We start from the raw sequence: 19486 nt of genomic DNA, 5'->3' as shown, positions 1-19486 counted from the left end.
TGCATTCTTATAATGAAACACAAATGTAAAACATCAGATGTTGAAGTCATATCTGTGTAAACTGCTTCTTTCTTGTTCTGTCATTTCTCAAATATTCCATAGAGTAATCCATCAGAGTAGAGATGGTAGAGACGCATTTTTTTAATCCTCTGCTGCAGAAATTAAAGTAACATGTAAAAACAAAAATATAAGAAAACACTAATTAATTGGATGGGAAGGCAGTTTAAAGGGGAGTGGGTGCAGCAAACAAAAAAAAAGCAAAAATAGGAATTGCTTATTAATATCCAATGTTTGTTTGCATTTTAGCAAAAGGCTGATTTATATATGAATTTGTGTGAGTTGTGAGAGATTAACTGTAAGATGCCAGGAGATAACTGACAGATTTATTGACACATTGTCTTCAAAAAAACAACAAAAAAAACAAGCAGGAATAAATAAAACACAACTGAAGATTCTGAAGGGGCTTTTACTTTGATAAACCAAAGATGTGAAAAATGGTTTTGCTAAATCCAGCAAAATATGACAAATGAGAATAAGTGGTACAGTCTTTTATCAGTGTGTGTATAATATCTGCTGCTCCAGTCTGTTACTCTTTCAGTGGTTTCATCTGACTCTCTTCACTGATCCTCTCCTCCGTTCTGTCCGCTACGTTCACTTCCTTCTCCTCCTCCTCCTCCTCCTCCTCCTCCTTCACAGTGGGGGGTAACCAGGACTCTTTGTGCAGCCTCTCGTTCCTCTCCACCTCCTGAACGCTCGGCGGTGAAGTCACCTGCATGTGAGCAGGCAGGTGCTTGAACTCGTCCGGGTTCACGTCGTAGTCCTGCATCTTTGAGTCCAGGACCCACCAGCGGCCGGCGAAGCCCACGTCCAGCACCCGCCGGTGGAACTCCCACCAGGGCTCCGACAGGTTGGAGCACTTGGCCTCGTACAGGCTGGCGTCCGGGTGGTAGGCGGCGCTGTAGACCAGAGAGAGCAGGCCCAGGCTGGCGTGGCGGAGCCGGCCCTCGTTACGGAGCCTCGCCAGGCTCTGCACGTGGCCGTCCGAGGCCCCGTTGCGGATCCACGGGGACAGCAGAGCCAGCTGGTTGGAGCGCTCCAGCAGGGTTCCCTCGAAGGACGTCTGGTCGGGTTTGGTGTAGAAACAGGCCCAGGCCCCGCCCAGCAGGGCCACGTATCCTGAGGCTTTGATTGGTCGCTCCCACGCACCGACCACTATCTCCTTACACGCCTCTTTATAATCAGTGAACAGGCCACGACACCAAACAGCTGCAAAGGAGAAGACACTTAGTCCTGTCTGATGTCCAAAAGACACTAGAGTGGCAACAATTCATCAATTAAAGGGATAGTTCAACATTTTTGACAAATTGGCCCATGCATTGCCATAATCCCTAGTCATAGCAGTAGGTTTGTTACCTTAAATTGTCGGTGCAAGCTGTTTTTAGAACAGCGGAGCAGAGCCGTGAGCTGCTCAGAGCTACGCTACGGAGGCTAATGGGATTTCTTGGTTTCCCTCATCAAATGGTAAATGGTAAATGGTCTTGTATTTATATAGCGCTTTACTATACCTGAACGATACCCAAAGCGCTTTACAGTACATCACATTCACCCGTTCACACACACATTCACACACTGATGGCGGAAGCTGCCATGCAAGGCGCGAACCACGACCCATCAGGAGCAAGGTGGGTAAGGTGTCTTGCCCAAGGACACTACGGCAGCAACCGGGACAGACTCAACAAATCAAAACTCAAACTCATTTCAGAGGGAAATGCAAAGACTGCTTGCCAAAAAATTGCCCGCAATGGAAACACGCATCAGCAGGTTTTGCATGAATTTACCTCAAAAACAACTCTGTCTGGTAACGTTGTGTTATTATCTCATAGCGTGGTGAATGTGCAGGTCACAACTTGTCCACCAGAGCGTTGTGGAGTTGTTGGATTGTGTATTTGATGAGTTTGATGAGGGAAACCAAGAAATCCTATTAGCCTCCGTAGCGTAGCTCTGAGCAGCTCGCGGCTCTGCTCCGCCGTTCTAAAAATAGCTTGCACCGACAATTAAAGGTAACAAACCTACTGCTGTGACTATAGGGATTATGGCAATGGGCCAGTTTGCCAAAATATTGAACTATCCCTTTAATCGCACAATAACTGATTATTAAATTAATTGTCAACTATTTTGATAATCGAATAATTGGTTTGGGTAGTTTTTTAAGATTTCAGCTTCTTAAATGTGAATATTTCTGGTTCCTTTATGACAACAAACTGAATATCTCTTTGGTTTGTGGACAACACAAGACATTTGAGGACGTCATCTTGTGGTTTGAGAAACACTGATTGGTCAATAAAATGTTGGAAAATGTCAAACAACTAATGGATGAATAATTTTCGTTTAAATAATTGACAGATTAATGAATAATAAAAAATAATCGTTCGTTGCAGCCCTAAAGACACAGCCACACCTGACTGGAGACATGTGAGTAGCTTTCATGTCAGCCAAACACCACAGGAGTCAGTCAGTGGTGTCTGGAGTACACTCACCCCTGCATCAATCATACAGCTGGAGGAATGGAACTAAAAGCATACAGATGTGCTGCTGTGTATGGATTTCAGACAATAAAGCTACATGTTAGTACAAAACATGTAGGAGTGTTTGGCTGTACTGTACCGACTGTCACTCTAGTTCCATTTACTGTCACAGTTCACTGATTCATTTCTCTACTCTGATGGAGATGATGATGGAGAAGAGAAAACCAATCAACAGAGATGGAAATAATGCAGGGCAAACCGAGGCTGAATAGAGTAGGCTATACTGCAATATGAGTCACGATTTCAGTTGGAGTGTTAATATCTGCTATTCATTTTCACTGACAAAGATAATAATGATGATGATGTTGATATGATGATGTGATGTTTGTTCGATCTGTACCAATTAACAAACATGTTCATTATGACTGGAGGATACTATGCTTTATTAATAGTCTGTTGTGACACATTTTACCTTTGTAAACACAGCTCTGGAAAAAATTAAGAGACCACTTTCACAAATGTTTCTTAAAAAGCAGCTTTACATGTATGCCACTCACTCATTTTTTACACCACAAACACAACTCTTTCTACTTGATCATGAGACACTGATTAGGTCATCACTTGAACCACATCTGATTGAGGAAGATGATAAAAAACCACAGCTGGGATTAAAAAACTGATATTATCCCACCAAAACTGATTTACAAACTCTTCCTAAATTAAAATATTTTTGTTGTGTCGTTTAGAAACATATTTGCCTTGCATTATTCAAGGTCTGAAAAGATTTATTTTGACTAGTTGACTACAACTTTTTTTTTTTTTTTTTGGAGAAATGTTGCCAGTAACGTTAGTTAATAGAAGAAAACAAAAATACTCAAACCAGAGAAACTAATCAATGGATCACACAGACTCAGGTGACATGCGTTATGGCTGTCAGACTCTGCTGCTTATGGAGCGGTATGAGAACAGTCAATGTTAACTGTCACAGCGGCCACATACACAACACATCTCTCTGGCAGCTCGGGAAACCATCGTGTTTAGCAGACTGCAACGTATTAGACAGTGTAAACCATTTAGCAGTAGTTGCACTGACAGTGACTGTGTGACCCTAAGCAGTGATGTCCCTGCTGTAACCTTACTCTAAGTAGCCGGTGGTGAGCTCGGTTGGTTGGTTCCTCACCTGCTCTGCTCTTCTTCAGTCGGTCCCAGCGGCTGGTGGAGGCCGGAGCTGCCGGAGCTGCTGCTGCTTCTGCCGCCGCGCAGAACCTCCTCGTCGCTGCTCGCAACGAGGCCATTTCCACTGATTTTAACAACCAGGGCGGTCACCTTCATGCAGAGGAATCATTCTGCAGCTACAGAAGACAGCTCACATGGAACCAAAATGGCGCCCACGGGTGAACCTACTTTCTCCTTCCGACTGGAATCTAGTACCTCACAAAGGTTCCGCTTGTTGACACCAACGTCTTCTTGTTGTACCGATCATAGACTGTAAAAATAAGGTACCGATAAGTGTGTAGGCAGTGACATTTTATACATTTTTCTTTTTCAGTGTCAAATAAAAAATATTAGTTCCAAAATTCAAAAAACAAAGATTGACTGATTGATTTGTTCTTTGTTGAAAAGAAAATGCAGATTCCACGCGCATTTGCTTGGTGGGAGGACCGGCCTTTTTTCCCCCTTTTTCTTTTCTTTGTTTTTTTTATTTTAATTTTCGACCGCAGCCCGCGATTTTTTTTAACAACTTTATTGACAACAAGAGTATACATAAGTGTATACAACATTAATACACAACCAAACCATCATAAATACGCCAGGGGTGACAGCAAGACAGAAAAAACATAAACTTAAATTAATATTTTGTAAAGCTTACATCATACGTTTTAACAGCTTTTTTATTCTCACAATCACAGAGGGATATTTATTTATTATGTCATATGCAGACAGTTCTAAGAAGTTTGGCTTCTTACCAGAAAATGTATACTTATGTATATAAAATTTGGATAAAATAATTAACAAATGAATCATCTAAAACTGAGAATTTAGTTTTTTTTTTTTATCATATTCAGTGTCGCAGCCCGCGATTCACGTGACAGCTTTGTTTACGTGGTGACGTGTACCGGAAGTGGTGCCAGCTGGACTGAGGGAGCAACGCTGTTAGCTGACAGGGCAGCGTTAGACTAGTTTTATTGTAAACTGTGCGTTTATTAAAGGTGCGCGGACCGCTTGGTCGTTTTCTGTGTGTTTCCTTGGTTTTCAGACACAGAGGCGGATGGTGAACGGTGCTGCTGGTGGTGTAGCTTAGCCGCAGTTAGCTGTCACAGCCGCTGTGGGAACCACCAGCTCATCTCCTGCGGACAGGTGCGACTTAAACCTCTGTTTTTCTGCTCACGACACCGAGGTAGAATTTAAAAGTTACTTGTCTTTGTTATTTTCCCACAATGTCTTGTACTGTTGTAGTTTGGACTTAAAGGAGCCTCCGGATACGTCACTTACTGCTGACTATACTAACAGATGTTTGGTCTGTAATGAGCAGTCTCCTGATTAACCTTCCTGTTGTCCTCCTGGGTCAAGGAAGGAAGGGAGGAAGGAAGGACAAAGGGAAAGATGGGAGGAAAGAAGGAAGGAAAAATAGAAGGAGGGAGGGAACAGATTGGGTCAATTGAGTCGGAAGGAAGGAAGGAAAGAAAGATGGAGGGAGGGAACAGATTCGTTCAAGGAAGGAAGAAGAAGGAAGGGAAAAGGGAATGAAAGAAAGATGGAGGTATATAGGGAACAGATCAGGTCAATTGGATCAAGAAGAAGAAGAAGTAAGGACGAAGGGAAGGAAGGAAGGAAGGAAGGAAAGAAAGAAGGAAGGGAAAAAGGATTGTGGAAAGAAGGAAAGAAGGAAGGATGGAGGAAGGAAACAGATTGGGTCAATTTGACCCAGAAGGACAACAGGAGCTGACAAGAAGCTGTTTTATGTGAATATATGTTCATATTCTCTCAGGTGTTGCATGAGGTTGCTGTTAGGCCACTGGAACCATGGCCAGCCCAAATGATCTACATTTCCAAGGTAAAGTGATGGGACTTTAACGTATGTTTAGCCTATTTATTGGACTTACCTCACAATGGCCTTGTTCTCATAGGATGATACTGCTGTTAGGTCACTTGTTTTCTCTGTCACATCTGCTGTGATATTAAACTGTAGGACCTTATCACTCCATTAGACTGCTTTTCATCAGTGTTACTTGTCTCTTTATTTCCTCTGTTTAAAGGGATAGTTCACCCAAAATTCAATTCAATTCATTCACTCATTATCTACTCACCCTCATGTCGACTAAGAGCTGTGAGAATTTTCATAGTCCTCCGTTCCTTCTCTGAGTTACGGGGGGGTCCGTGCAGCAGTATTTGTCCATATAATGGTTGTCAATGGATACCAACTTTCTTCGTCCAAAAAGACACACCAAAAAACATCCAAATACCTCCATACTGCTCGTCTGTAATGTCCCTCTTGTATTGAAGCCCCGACATGAGAAATTGTTCAGAAAAAAATTAAATAAGTCTATATTTTAAGCTTGTTTGTAGCGGAAGCTCCCAGTGTCTCAGTTCACTGCTCTTCCTGTGAGATTTGCACTGACCGGTGGAACAATTTCTCATGTCGGGGCTTCAATACAAGAGGGACATTATAGACGAGCAGTATGGAGGTATTTGGATGTTTTTTGGTGTGTCTTTTTGGACAAAGAAAGTTGGTATCCATTCACAACCATTATATGGAATATAATGCGCGGACCCCCCCGTAACTCAGAGAAGGGACAGAGGACTCTGAAAATTCTCACAGCTCTTAGTCGACATGAGGGTGAGTAGATAATGAGTGAAATTTGAATTTTGGGTGAACTATCCCTTTAAATATTTCAGCATTTCTTAGAACCTTCACCTAGAGAGCAATGACAGATGTCCTCACCTGTGGAGTGAGGAGACATAAAGCCAGTGAGCAGCTCCTCAGATCAGTCTGCAGCAGAGCAGCTGTTAACAGTGTCCTCTACTGGCAGTGGGACATTTCTGCAGGACACATGAGCTGCAGTCAGGCCTCACCGCAGAGACACAGAGAGCATTCACCTAACTTTAGAGGTGCTTAGAGGTGCTTGTACTTTACTGGAGTATTTCCATTTATATTTTCCTTTTACTTCTACTCTGCTACATTTCAGAAGAGATATTGTACTTTCTATTTGACAGCTTCAGTTACCAGTTACTTTTAGGATGGAAATGGAAAAACACTTTCAAAATGTGGTTTCAAACGTGTTTAATTTTAGTGATATCTATATATGATTTTTTTTCCCCGACCTACAACCAATCACGATTGCTGTATAGTGTGATGTCACTTGTAAGCGCAGGATCACATCGAGAACTTACACTAATGTGTGAATGTTATTGTGTGTGTGTTGTTTGTTCCCATATGTGGCCCTGTGATAGACTTTTTTCCCCCCACACATTTTAATTTCTGGAAATACCGCTATTTAAATGATAAACAAATTAACATTTGATATAGATAGATAGATAGATAGATAGATAGATAGATAGATAGATAGATAGATAGATAGATAGATAGATAGATAGATAGATAGATAGATAGATAGATAGATAGATAGATAGGTAGGTAGATAGGTAGGTAGATAGGTAGATAGCAGCAGCAGCAGCATTACACAGACACACAGTGATGATACAGTGGCGATAACAACATATAGTATAAGAATATAAAGAACAAATAAATAAAATTTAATGTACAAAAGTATATACAACAAATTGGCAGTGTTGATTTTAGTGCAAAGTAAAAAATGTGTGATGTGTGTAACTGTATGTAGAAAATACTGCTCCCTCCACTGTTAACTACACATACCAAGCTCACAATACAATGGCAGGTCAGAGACTGTGTCACTTTGTTGTATTTAACGCAGGTTTAGATGTTAATGCCACATTATTTGTGCTGGGTTTAATTAGTTTGCCTCATCATTCTTCTAACTGCTCACTCAGTAACCTGATCAGTGTGTTTTATGTACATTTTGTTCCTTGGATCTAAATAGGCTTCACTTATTCTCTAGTCTAATGATCATGCTCTACAGCAGTGGTTCTCAAAGTGGGGTCCGGGGACCCCCAGGGGTCCTTGAGAGAGTTCAAGGGGGTCCCCAACTTTTTCTCTTTTTATTTTTCCAGAAATATTGCATTTTTTCCAGAAATTTCTTGAAATTTTTCCAAAAATGTATGCCATTGGCAGTAATTTGAACATACATTGACTAAAAAAAGTAATGTTTTTCAGTCTCAAAACAAATATTTGTGTATTTCGTGGTTCAAGATTTTGTCCAATGGGGGTCTGTGGTCTAATTTGTGTCAGTTTAGGGGTCCTTGATGTAAAAAAAGGTTTGACACATCTTCATGCATCACACCCATATACACACTCTAACACTGCCTTCAGTTTGGGGCTGAAAGGTTCTTCCAAGGACACTTCATCATGCAGATTAGAGGAGCTGGGGTGGAACCTCTGTCCCTCTGATAAGTGGACGACCTGCCGTCCGTCCCACTGTCCCACTGTCCCACCACCACCACTCACCCTTGTGTCCCCCTCTGTGTGTGTGCAGAGTTTGAGGAAGCGGCGGAGCTGCTGTCGGCAGACCCCAAGGCCACCACGCTCAGCATGTCGGCCTCAGACGGCCCGGCTGCAGCGGCCGGAGAGGACGTGAAGCTGGACCTGTCGGAGGACGAGGAGGGACAGGAGGAGAGCTCAGAGGTGAGGGAGGTGTCTGTGCTGACTGGTTAAAGGGATAGTTCACCCAAAATTCAAATTTCACTCATTATCTACTCACCCTCATGTCGACTAAGAGCTGTGAGAATTTTCAGAGTCCTCCATTCCTTCTCTGAGTTACGGGGGGGTCCGCGCAGTAGTATTTGTCCATATAATGGTTGTCAATGGATACCAACTTTCTTGGTCCAAAAAGACACACCAAAAAACATCCAAATACCTCCATACTGCTCGTCTGTAATGTCCCTCTTGTATTGAAGCCCCGACATGAGAAATTGTTCCGAAAAAAATTAAATAAGTCTATATTTTAAGCTTGTTTGTAGTGGAAGCTCCCAGTGTCTCGGTTCACTGCTCTACCGGCGGAACAATTTCTCATGTCGGGGCTTCAATACAAGAGGGACATTACAGACGAGCAGTATGGAGGTATTTGGATGTTTTTTGGTGTGTCTTTTTGGACGAAGAAAGTTGGTATCCATTGACAACCATTATATGGACAAATACTGCTGCGCGGACCCCCCCGTAACTCAGAGAAGGCACGGAGGACTCTGAAAATTCTCCCAGCTCTTAGTCGACATGAGGGTGAGTAGATAATGAGTGAAATTTTAATTTTGGGTGAACTATCCCTTTAAGTGTTGATGTTCCAGCGTGACAGCAGCTGAGAGACGTGTCTTCTTTCAGTTGTTAGGGGGACAGAAAGCAGCAGGAGGCTTCTGGACCTTTGAGTATTATCAGTCTTTCTTCAATGTGGACACAGGGCAGGTAGGAGCTCCTCTCTGCAAACACAGCTGCTATGCAACTGCAGATGATGTAACTGGACAGTGGATACAAATATCCTTTTAGAAATTATAAAATAAGTTCAAATACATTAGTATTTGTTGTAGTTTTATAACGTTTTGTACTGTTGTTCTGTGTGACTTCCCCATCATGTGATGCAGGTGCTGGACAGAGTTAAAGGATCAGTTCTGCCGTTGCCTGGAAAAAACTTTATCAAGCACTACCTGAGATCTAACCCTGATCTATATGGTAAGCCATATTCATATGTTTAAACATAAACCATACTCTATTTATTACGGAAGAGCGTGTGGGCCAGCAACGGAGATTTTTTTTTAAGATTCTGAGATAAAAACTCAGAATTTCTGAGAAAAAAAGTCAGTTTATTTCTCAGTAATTCTATTCTAATGCTGACATTATGCTACCTTTTTTAACTTCCACCTTTTTTTTTAAATATTATTTTTCCAAAATATTTTTTCCAACAACAAGAAACTCCTTTGAACTTCAGCTGCTGCAGCTATTGACACAGTTTAAACAGTCTGAGTTGCTTCTCTAGAAGGCTCATGTAGTTCTATCAAATCCTGCTTGCCAAATGCAGTTAGACTTTATAACTGATCTTTGTCCAACAGAACTCACGGGACTTGGAGTTACACCTCATCGTTTTTGGAACAGTTCTTGCATCATTGCACTGTTGTTTATTTATTTATTTTCTGATATTTTAGATGGGTATTTTATTATATATTTTTTAAATGATAGATTTGTTTATATCGGGGTTTTTTTTTTATCCTATTGACTTATTTCCCTTGTATTTTGTTCTTCTTATTCTCTATTTACACTAATGTGAACGCTTCTGTAGCACAATAACCTCCCCTGGCATCAATAACGTCACGTCAATAACGTCTCTCTCTCTCTATATATATATATATATATAGGCTATATATCTAATGGGTCATAGTACATTCCGCTGTTGAAGTTATATTTAACTTTGTAATGTCTCCTTCAGCTTTTAACCTGTTGCCATTATGCTAATGTGTGTCACATGGCCTGAGATGAATCTCTTAGGCTCTTCTTCTTTTTAGTAAAAAATAATAAAAATCTTCAGCTCTTGTAGCTCTCACATTTTCACTTCACACATTCTATACGTCAGATTGCAGAGTTTTGACCTCATTCACACAAATTGACAATTTGAGAAACAATACTTCCAGTTTTTTGAACGGTCAAAGCTCAGCTGCTCCGTGGACTTCAACATGTCTGACTGTCTCTACCTCTGATCTGTTTCTGTGTGCTGTGTGTGTTGTGTGCTGTGTGTGTTGTGTGTGTTGTGTGTGAAGGTCCGTTCTGGATCTGTGTGACGCTGGTGTTCTCAGTGGTGATCAGCGGGAACCTGTCCAACTTCCTGAGTCACATGGGAGACCCGGCCTACCACTACAGACCCCAGTTCCACAGAGGTCAGTGAGTCCTAGACCTGGTCCAGCTCCACGCTCCGCCTCAAGCTGTTGTGTCATTTTTATTGAATTTTGTTTAATTTTCCGCATCTCACTTTCTCCTCACAGTAACGATAGCTGCAGTAGTGATCTTCATGTACGCCTGGCTTGTGCCAGTCGGTTTATGGGGTTTCCTGACCTGGCGGCAAGGGGCTGAGAGGCAGATCGGAGGTTACTCCTTCCTGGAGACAGTGTGTGTCTACGGCTATTCTCTCTTCATCTATATCCCCACCTCAGTGAGTACATGCTGCCTCCTGACAGCCTGACCAATGAGCTTTTATGGAAGAAAAAAACAATTAAATTAGGTGAACACTGTCTCTCCCTGTTTTAAAGTATCATCAGAACAGAGGTAGAGATAATTATGGATACACTCATAAATGCCATTTTACATCCACATATTGTCTGTGCCACTTTTCCATGATCCCAGCTGACACAGGGTGAGGGTGTCTGTCACAGGGCCACATATAGAGACAAACAACACACACACATTCACATTCACACACTACAGTGTACAGTAAGTACTCGATGTGATCCTGCGCTAAGGACGAATCTCCTTGTTGTTTACAACTACTTCCGGGTAGAAAACCAGCATTCGAACAATAGTGACGGACGAGAGTTTCGCTATATATATATATATATATATATATATATATATATATATATATATATATATATATATATATATAATTTTTCATGTCACTATACTGTATCGCCGTTTAGACTAATCTGATGTTTGTAAAGTTTATAAAACCAATGATTGGACAAACATTACTATTTACGTGTGCACATTTTAGTAATTAGTCATGGTTATCATAGATTAGCCGGGCTAACGGTTAACCTTAATAACCCAGTGACTCAGTCCATTAAAAAAAAAATCTCCAGTGGATATCTTGTCCACTGATTAATCCAGGTGTGTCTGACCTCACAACAATGGTCAGACACACCTGGATTAATCAGTTGGTCCAATAATGTAAGACAGGAAATAAAGGAGCTGGCTTATTTCAGGAAGTAGTGGAGCTGTGCATAAAGCCCATTGTGGGAGGAATCTGGCCAATCCAGAGAAAAACCCACACAGACACAGAGGAACATGCAAACTCTACACAGAAAGGCTGAGAGTACCACCACATGCAGTACTGTGCAAAGGTTTAAAGCACCATAAGTAAAGTGAAGATGCTTTCATGAATAGTCTTTGTTTATGAATTAACTTCATACAAAGTCCAGTCAACAGGAGAAACCTCAATCTCATCATAATCTGCTGTGACCGGCAGCTTGTTGAAGCATCTTGGGGAAGTGGCCACAGTTGTTCTGTCTCAGTCTCATCTGTCTCTTCATGTAATCCCAGACTGAGGCTCTGTGGTGGTGTGGTGGTGGTGGGGGGGGGGGGGGGGCTTTACCATCTGTTGCAGGACTCAGTCTTATCTAAAAATAGTTATTTTTGACACTGGCTGTAATTTTTGGGTCACTGTAATGCTGTTTGGTCTCTGGGATGGTCCTGTGTAACGGAGTAGAATCTAACCATCTGAAGTGCCGAAAACTTTTGCACAGTGCTGTGTGTGTGTTTTGCAATCTGTCAATCTGTCCATCAATTTCTTACCATTTTCTCTCTTCTTTTCATCCCAGCTACTGAAGTGTTCAGATGCAGTGGGAATGTGATGTAAATGACTGACAGTGATGTGGTGAACTCTGACCTGCAGTGGAGTAGAGATAGATTTGACAGAAATTGAGCTGGAGAAGCAATTTACTGTCAATTTACTAGCAAATTGGACAAAAGTCTCCAGATCCAAGAGTTTTCATCTTTTCTGCTGCGTTGATGTAAGCTGTTCATCAGTGTATCAGAATATAACACAAACTAGCTGATATTTAGTATTACAAGATATTCAATATCCAGATATACACCCATCAGGCACCAACTGCCTAATATTGTGTTGGTCCCTTTTGCTGCCAAATACACAACAAACTGTGCTGCGCTGTGTGTTCTGGTCTGTTGGATGGAGCACACGGGCCATGCAGCCTTCTCTCCCCATGTGTATCACTGAGCCTGTGGCCGCTTCACCACTCTTCCTTCCTTGGACCAGGTCTGATAGATCCTGACCACTTTTCACATGAGAGAGCCAGTCGTCCTTGGAGAACTGGATCAGATCCTTACACTGTCCAGTTTTCCTGCTTCTAACACATCAACTTTGAGGACAACATGTTCACCTGCTGCCTGATATTATATCCCTTCACCTGTCAGTTCTGCCTGATCGGTGTATATATTCAACACAAATATTAAGGAGTCATCTTAGATCCCTTTTTCACCTGTGTCTTGGTTCATTTGGTTTAGATCAGGAGCTTAAAAGATAATTTCCGTTTTTTACAACCCGGGACTTATTTCTAGCATAAAATACGATCATTTACTCACCCAGATAACTTTGGTGTCATTTGGAGTTGTTTTGACGAAATTAGCCCCAGTGGAGCGGCGCGTATATCCGTATAATGCGAGAACACGGGGCACCCAAGCGCAGCCTCTATATAACGCATTATCTGCGGCGAAACTCGTTCATTTTACCAATATTTAGTTATGATACGCTAGTGATATTCCCCTCCGAGCCCGTGGTGGCATGTTAACAACATCCTGCGTCTGTAGGTTGACCTACTAACCTCTGATCTGGATGATGTCATCTCCGACCGCTGCCCAGCGCGGCTAACTTGCTACCACTAATGCTACGGTGTTTCTGCGTGTTTCTGACTTGTCAGAACAAAATGAGCAGCTGGATGAAGTTCAGCTTCCACAGGCTTCCTCTCCTCAACCTGGACTCACTAAAGCTCCGGCTAGTTGAGATAAAAATGGACCCGAATGCCGAAGCAGAATGATTATTATCAGAATGAGCCGCGCGGCGCTCAGAGATGACATCATCCAGATCAGAGGTCAGTAGGTCAACCTACAGACCCCGGATGTTGATAACATGCCACCACGGGCTCGGAGGGGAATAGCACTAGTGTATCATAACTAAATATTGGTGAAATGAACGAGTTTTGTGGCGGATAATGTGTTATTTAGAGGCTGCATTGCGCTGCCCCGTGTTCTCGCATTATACGGATATACGCGCCGCTCCACTGGGGCTAATTTCGTCAAAACGACTCCAAATGACACCAAAGTTATCTGGGTGAGTAAATGATTGTATTTTATGCTAGAAATAAGGTCCAGGTTGTAAAAAACGGAAATTATCCTTTAATGAGAAACTAGGATTTTCATTGCTACATTTTCCCTAATTAAACAGATTCAGAGTGATTGTGATGGTTAAATAATAATAAACGACCTGGTGTCCCAGCTCTCGTCTCTGCGGTAGCGTGACACAAACGTAACGCACCCCGTAACCCGTAATCTCTTGTTAATGACAGATAAGACTACGCAAATATACACATCGTTACATTGTACATCATAAATAATGTTATCCACCGCTCCATGGATTGCTTTCTCATCGGCTTTGTTGAAAACAAAATGCACATGGCCAAGAGGAGGGTTAGCAACACAGAGGAGACTCAGACTTGCATAGTTCCCCTTTAACTCTGTTACATCATAGTTGGAGCACAACTTACTCACAACCTGTGAGGAATCAGAGTGACAGCACTGAGCTCAGGAGAGAATCCGCCACGGCCTCCTCCCTGCGATTGTTGTTGCTCCTCATACTGTCTCCCTGCTGCAGCTTTTAAAGGGATAGTTCAACATTTTGGCAAATTGGCCCATTGCCATAATCCCTATAGTCATAGCAGTAGGTTTGTTACCTTTAAAGCAGAAGTGAGTGATATATTTGTGTTAATATAAGTCTTAAATAGTTATATCTTCCAACAGCAATCACTTACATAGAGTGTTTGGACCGAAACACGGGTCTCTCAGTCCCTCTGCTCTGCTCTGAGCCGAAGAGAAAACATTTATCGTATCCTACAGTTTTTATCCAATGAGGAGAGAGAACGGCATGCAGGGCTGTGTGTGCAGCCAAGGAACGCCGTGAATGTGGTGACGTAGGGACGAGGACTGTTATGGTGCGTTCAAGGAAACTCGTATCTTTCCGACCGTGAAGTGGTACCAGTTCGATCTGGTACGAGTTCACGGGTCGGAAGTTACGAGTGGCCGTTATAGTGACTTTCACAGGTAAAACAGGTCGGAAAAACACAAGTGGGTTGCCTGAAACGCTACAAAGTCGTAAGTTGTGACTTGAAGCTGTAATTTACGATTTCAAAAGCCTGCCTGGAACGCGGCATTAGCCAAAACGACCGGACCACTTACTTCTGCTTTAATTGTCGGTGCAAGCTATTTTTAGAACGGCGGAGCAGAGCCGTGAGCTGCTCAGAGCTACGCTATGGAGGCTAATGGGATTTCTTGGTTTCCCTCATCAAACTCATCAAATACACAATCCAACAACTCCACAACGCTCTGGTGGACAAGTTGTGACCTGCACATTCACCACACTATGAGATAATAACACAACGTTACCAGACAGAGTTGTTTTTGAGGTAAATTCATGCAAAACCGCTGATGTGCGTTGCCTTCAGGGACAGTTTTTCGGCACAGTTTCCGCATTTGTCTCAAAAACAACTCTGTCTCGTAACATTCCGTTATTATCTCATAGCGTGGTGAAGAAATCCCATTAGCCTCCGTAGCGTAGCTCTGAGCAGCTCGTGGCTCTGCTCCGCCACTCTAAAAAAAGCTTGCACCGACAATTAAAGGTAACGAACCTACTCCTCAAATTATAGGGATTAAGGCAATGGGCCAGTTTGCCAAAATGTTGAACTATCCCTTTAACAAACACCTACCGATGGCAAATGTTGAAAACACCACTCAGCAAATGGTGCATGGAAATGCTTATTAAAATCGGCGCGACTGTTTGTGTGGTTCTGTACTCATCATACAGCAGATCAGACGTGTTGGTCTGACACTGTGTGTGTGTGTGTGTGTGTGTGTGTGTGTGTGTGTGTGTGTGTGTGTGTGTGTGTGTGTGTGTGTGTGTGTGTGTGTGTGTGTGTGTGTGTGTGTGTGTGTGTGTGTGTGTGTGTGTGTGTGTGTGTGTGTGTGTGTGTGTGTGTGTGTGTGTGTGTGTGTGTGTGTGTGTGTCTCTCGTCACCCTGTCACCCTCAGGTTCTATGGATCATCCCGTTCGAGTGGCTGCGCTGGACGCTGATCCTGGTCGCCATGACGATCTCCGGCTCGGTCCTGGTCCTCACCTTCTGGCCCGTCGTCCGCGATGACACCAAGCTGACGGCCGTGGCTACGGTGGTGACCATAGTTGTTTTGCACACGTTGCTGGCTATCGGCTGTAAGGTCAGTGAGCCTCGTCACCGCCGCGTGGACCAAGACTCACTCTGCTTTAGTCCAGTCATTTTAAGCCAAAAAAGGGGTCAACGTTAAATATATTGCAACAGAAGCAAACTCAACTGATTTTGTATCCTCAACATGTCCTGAATGAGGGAAAAAAAGCCCAGAAGAATCTCATCAGGGGAAAGTTTCGAAAAATTATTTTTCTCACGTGAATAGGGTAACATTTTTAACCTTTAGATATCTCCATGAAAATTACTGAGTTGATTACTTATATTAAGACAAACAAAAAATGTATTACAAGTTTTTTGAAATTCTTTGTTAACATGAGCAAATTTGCATAAATTTGCATAAATTCCACCATTTTGACAGCACATATATAAAGGTGCTGTGGTGGTACCAACATGAAATTTGGAATGAGTTGACTCCATCGGTCAACCGACAAGAAACCACTTTAAATGTCAAGATGACTGCAATTTTTCAAGAATCCGTCGCTGCAGGAAGCACTGGTTTTACATGGTAGCATAAAGCGCCCTAGCTCATTAAAGCTACAGTTGGTAAGCTGACGAAAGTTAAAGTAAACTCCGTGACTTGGTCCGAAATTTCAAGACAATACACGGGTCCCTTTATGAACCTCTGGAGTCAGCTCCTTCCAATTTTCATGTTGGTACCACCACAGCACCTTTATGTATACATGTGCTGTCAAAACGGTGGAATTTATGCAAATTTGCTCATGTTAACAAAGAATTTCAAAAAACTTGTAATACATTTTTTGTTTGTCTTAATTTAAGTAATCAACTCAGTAATTTTCATGGAGATATTTAAAGGTTAAAAATGTTACCCTATTCACGTGAGAAAAATAATGAATAGGCGTATGAATGGGATATATTTGGGTCTTTTTCTAAACTTTCCCCTGATGGGATTCTTCAGGGCTTTTTTTCCCTCACTCAGGTCATGTTGAGGATACAAAATCAGTTGAGTTTGCTTCTGTTGCAATTTGTTCAACCTTTTCTCATAAAATGACTGGACTACTTGTGCACCGTGAACCTCCAGCACATCGTTTACCTCCTGTCTTTTCTTTTTTTTTTAGATGTACTTCTTCCAGCCGGCCGTACATGAAGTGATCGACGTCCCCACGACCCCCTCGTCTCACGTCATAGCAACCACCAAACCCCACTGACCGAGGGAAGGAGGGAGAGAAAAGGAAGGCTGTTGTGTCTGGAGTCACAGATATAAAACCATGTACAGACTGGTTGAGGCAATGTTGAATATTGCCAGTGTTTGATTTAGTTTCTTGTTTTCTCATGTGCTGGGATGGGTGTGTGGTTGTTTGTCTAATGTATCCCGGGGATGGTTTTACTTTAACTGAGGTAGCATCTGTTCACTCTGCAATACCTGTGCATTTCTACTGTGCTGTGCTGCATGTGGATTCGTCCGGAGCGACTTCCTGAAAGCTGTTAATCCCCTGTTTCATCAGCAAGACGCAAGTTAAAGCAGAAGAAATGATCAATTCCTCATTAATCAATGATTTACAGAAGATCAGAATACAGAGGCCGTAACAGTTGCTTAAAGCTCATGGTGACATCTTCCGACTCCTTCGCTGGACCAAACCCCAAAAAGACAGAACATTTATAATTATATTGATCAGAAAATAGCATCAAATTTAATATAATATAATGTAATTATTCTTTTTCATGGAAAGATCTTTTCCACAGTAGATTGGGATTGTTATAACAGGAAACGACAACTGAATCTATGTGGGAATCGCCTTTGTTTAATTTATTGCCCCCCTCACATTGTATTGTTGAAGCCATTATTATAAGAAACCAAGTAAGGAGCTAGACATGTTGGCTTTCTTATATATATCAGACAGGATGTTGTTGTTTTTGTCTTATATATAAGAAAGACAATAAGTATTGCAATTCTTTGACATAATGAACCTCACTGAGCAAGTAGGAAGCTGGTCAGTGGTGAAGAGAGCTACAGGTGTCACTATGAACAGTGGAAAAACGGCTGCTACAGCAAAAGTATTAATTACATGTAGGTAAAATACAGTATTATACAGTTAATTCAAGTAGTTAAAAAATAGACTGTGTCTCTTCATTAGTTAAAGGGATAGTTACAAACTTTGGCAAATTGGCCCATTGCCATAATCCTTATAGTTTTAGGAGTAGGTTCGTTACCTTAAATGTCGGTGCAAGCTATTTTTAGAACGGCGGAGCAGAGCCGCGAGCTGCTCAGAGCTACACTACGGAGGCTCATGGGATTTCTTGGTTTCCTTCATCAAAGTCATCAAATACACAATCCAACAACTCCAAAACGCTCTGGTGGACAAGTTGTGACCTGCACAATGATATAATAATAATAATAATAACGGAACATTACGAGAGTTGTGTTCGAGGCAAATGCAGAGACGCGGCTCTGCTCCGCCGTTAGTTTGCACCGACAATTAAAGGTACCAAACCTACTTGTAAGACTATAGGGATTATGGCAATGGCCCAATTTGCCACAATGTTGAACTATCCCTTTAACAGACAGAAACAGCAGCTTCAGTATTTAGATTGTGACTATAGAACCCTGAAGTCTGGTCTACCAAGGTGATCAACTCACTTTATGACCAAGTACCTGCAAAAACAAAGACATTCCCATCAGCCTCTTGTGTTTAGTGCTAATTAGCTCATGGTAAACAGTATGTCTGCTGAACACTGTCATTTTCTTTATGTTCTATATTTTATGTTGTGTTAAACTTCACGTGGGCTCAGCTGTCTCCGTTGCAGCCTCACAGAGCTCTGGTTGTAAACTCTGTCTCGTCCATTAATGAATTATTGCCACGACAATTCATTTAACTCGATTAATCATCACAGCACCCAGTGAAAACCTCCTGATGAACAGTTGCACCTCAAACTCAACTGAATGTAATGCGGCAAAATGAAGACTTGATATATTTATTGTTGGGAATTGGAAAAGACTGAAGCCTGTGAATGTTTCCCCTCAGTTCAGTCACAGGTGGAGGAGAAGAACACTCAGCCTCCTCACCTTCAGCATAGCATACTGTAAACTGAGAGAAATGTTTGTGTTTCTGTTCATTCCTCACTGTGATGCTGTGTAGGGTTTTTTTGTTGTTAATAAACAGACTCTGTCCTGCTGACTGCTGAGACTCTGTGTTTCATCCACACTGGTGACAACAGTTATATTATGGCTCCACGCTGTTTTCCTGCGTCATTTCGGGAACAGCAGCCAAAACATTTAGTTTTTTTAGTTTTTGAAACCACAGTTGTATGATTTATGATACATTTAATGACTTTATTTAATAACTTCTCTGCATGTCACTGAAACTGTAATCCTCACGCTCCATTAATCTGGCATAAATCTGATACACATCTGACTGAACAATGCAGGGTAAAACCTTTGAGAGAAGAATTTGTTGCATGTCACTGACTCAACAGATGCCAGCCACATTTGTAGCTACACATGTACACACCCACCATGTTTGACAGGTGATGTGTGTTGTATGTAGGCCTGACACTATTGTTACATAATCGCCTGATGGCAATCATTTGAAATGACTGCAATCATTTTGCATAATGGTTGAAATGGTTTCCATTCATCTGTAGAACAGCTGGATGCAACTAACACAAGA

The 19486-nt window shown here is 42.0% G+C and overlaps 2 protein-coding genes across 3 annotated transcripts; one reads left to right on the top strand and one right to left on the bottom strand.

Annotated features, from left to right (window-relative positions):
- Positions 1–291: 291 nt before the first annotated feature.
- Positions 292–3909, bottom strand: timm29 (translocase of inner mitochondrial membrane 29). Its single transcript, XM_083977435.1, has 2 exons — positions 3706–3909; positions 292–1266 (listed from the first exon to the last, which is right to left on the bottom strand). Exons 1-2 carry the CDS (start codon positions 3818–3820, stop codon positions 587–589), a joined length of 795 nt encoding a protein of 264 aa, XP_083833561.1. The 5' UTR covers positions 3821–3909; the 3' UTR covers positions 292–586.
- A 752-nt stretch (positions 3910–4661) lies between these two features.
- Positions 4662–18054, top strand: yipf2 (Yip1 domain family, member 2). Of its 2 annotated transcripts, none has more exons than XM_083978113.1 (9): positions 4662–4883; positions 5515–5580; positions 8138–8286; positions 8977–9057; positions 9234–9321; positions 10401–10517; positions 10623–10789; positions 15670–15852; positions 16937–18054. In XM_083978113.1, exons 2-9 carry the CDS (start codon positions 5550–5552, stop codon positions 17024–17026), a joined length of 906 nt encoding a protein of 301 aa, XP_083834239.1. In that variant the 5' UTR covers positions 4662–4883; positions 5515–5549; the 3' UTR covers positions 17027–18054. The 2 variants fall into 2 exon arrangements, with proteins under 2 accessions (XP_083834239.1, XP_083834240.1); XM_083978114.1 differs by having other exon boundaries at positions 4662–4923.
- Positions 18055–19486: the final 1432 nt, after the last annotated feature.

This window comes from Trachurus trachurus, assembly GCF_905171665.1.
Source record: "Trachurus trachurus genome assembly, chromosome: 8".
Lineage (NCBI taxonomy): Eukaryota > Metazoa > Chordata > Actinopteri > Carangiformes > Carangidae > Trachurus > Trachurus trachurus.
Note: the sequence above shows the minus strand (reverse complement) of the source record. Positions and strands in the feature narration are given on the sequence as shown.

What these genes read in the sequence shown, in the direction of transcription:
- timm29 (XM_083977435.1), bottom strand. Translation starts at nt 3,820, where the DNA reads ATGGCCTCGTTGCGAGCAGCGACGAGGAGGTTCTGCGCGGCGGCAGAA. An exon ending in ACTGAAGAAGAGCAGAGCAG is followed by an intron (nt 1,267 to 3,705) that starts GTGAGGAACCAA and finishes TCTCCTTTGCAG; the next exon opens with CTGTTTGGTGTCGTGGCCTG.
- yipf2 (XM_083978113.1), top strand. Translation starts at nt 5,550, where the DNA reads ATGGCCAGCCCAAATGATCTACATTTCCAAG. An exon ending in ATCTAACCCTGATCTATATG is followed by an intron (nt 9,322 to 10,400) that starts GTAAGCCATATT and finishes TTGTGTGTGAAG; the next exon opens with GTCCGTTCTGGATCTGTGTG. An exon ending in CAGACCCCAGTTCCACAGAG is followed by an intron (nt 10,518 to 10,622) that starts GTCAGTGAGTCC and finishes TTCTCCTCACAG; the next exon opens with TAACGATAGCTGCAGTAGTG.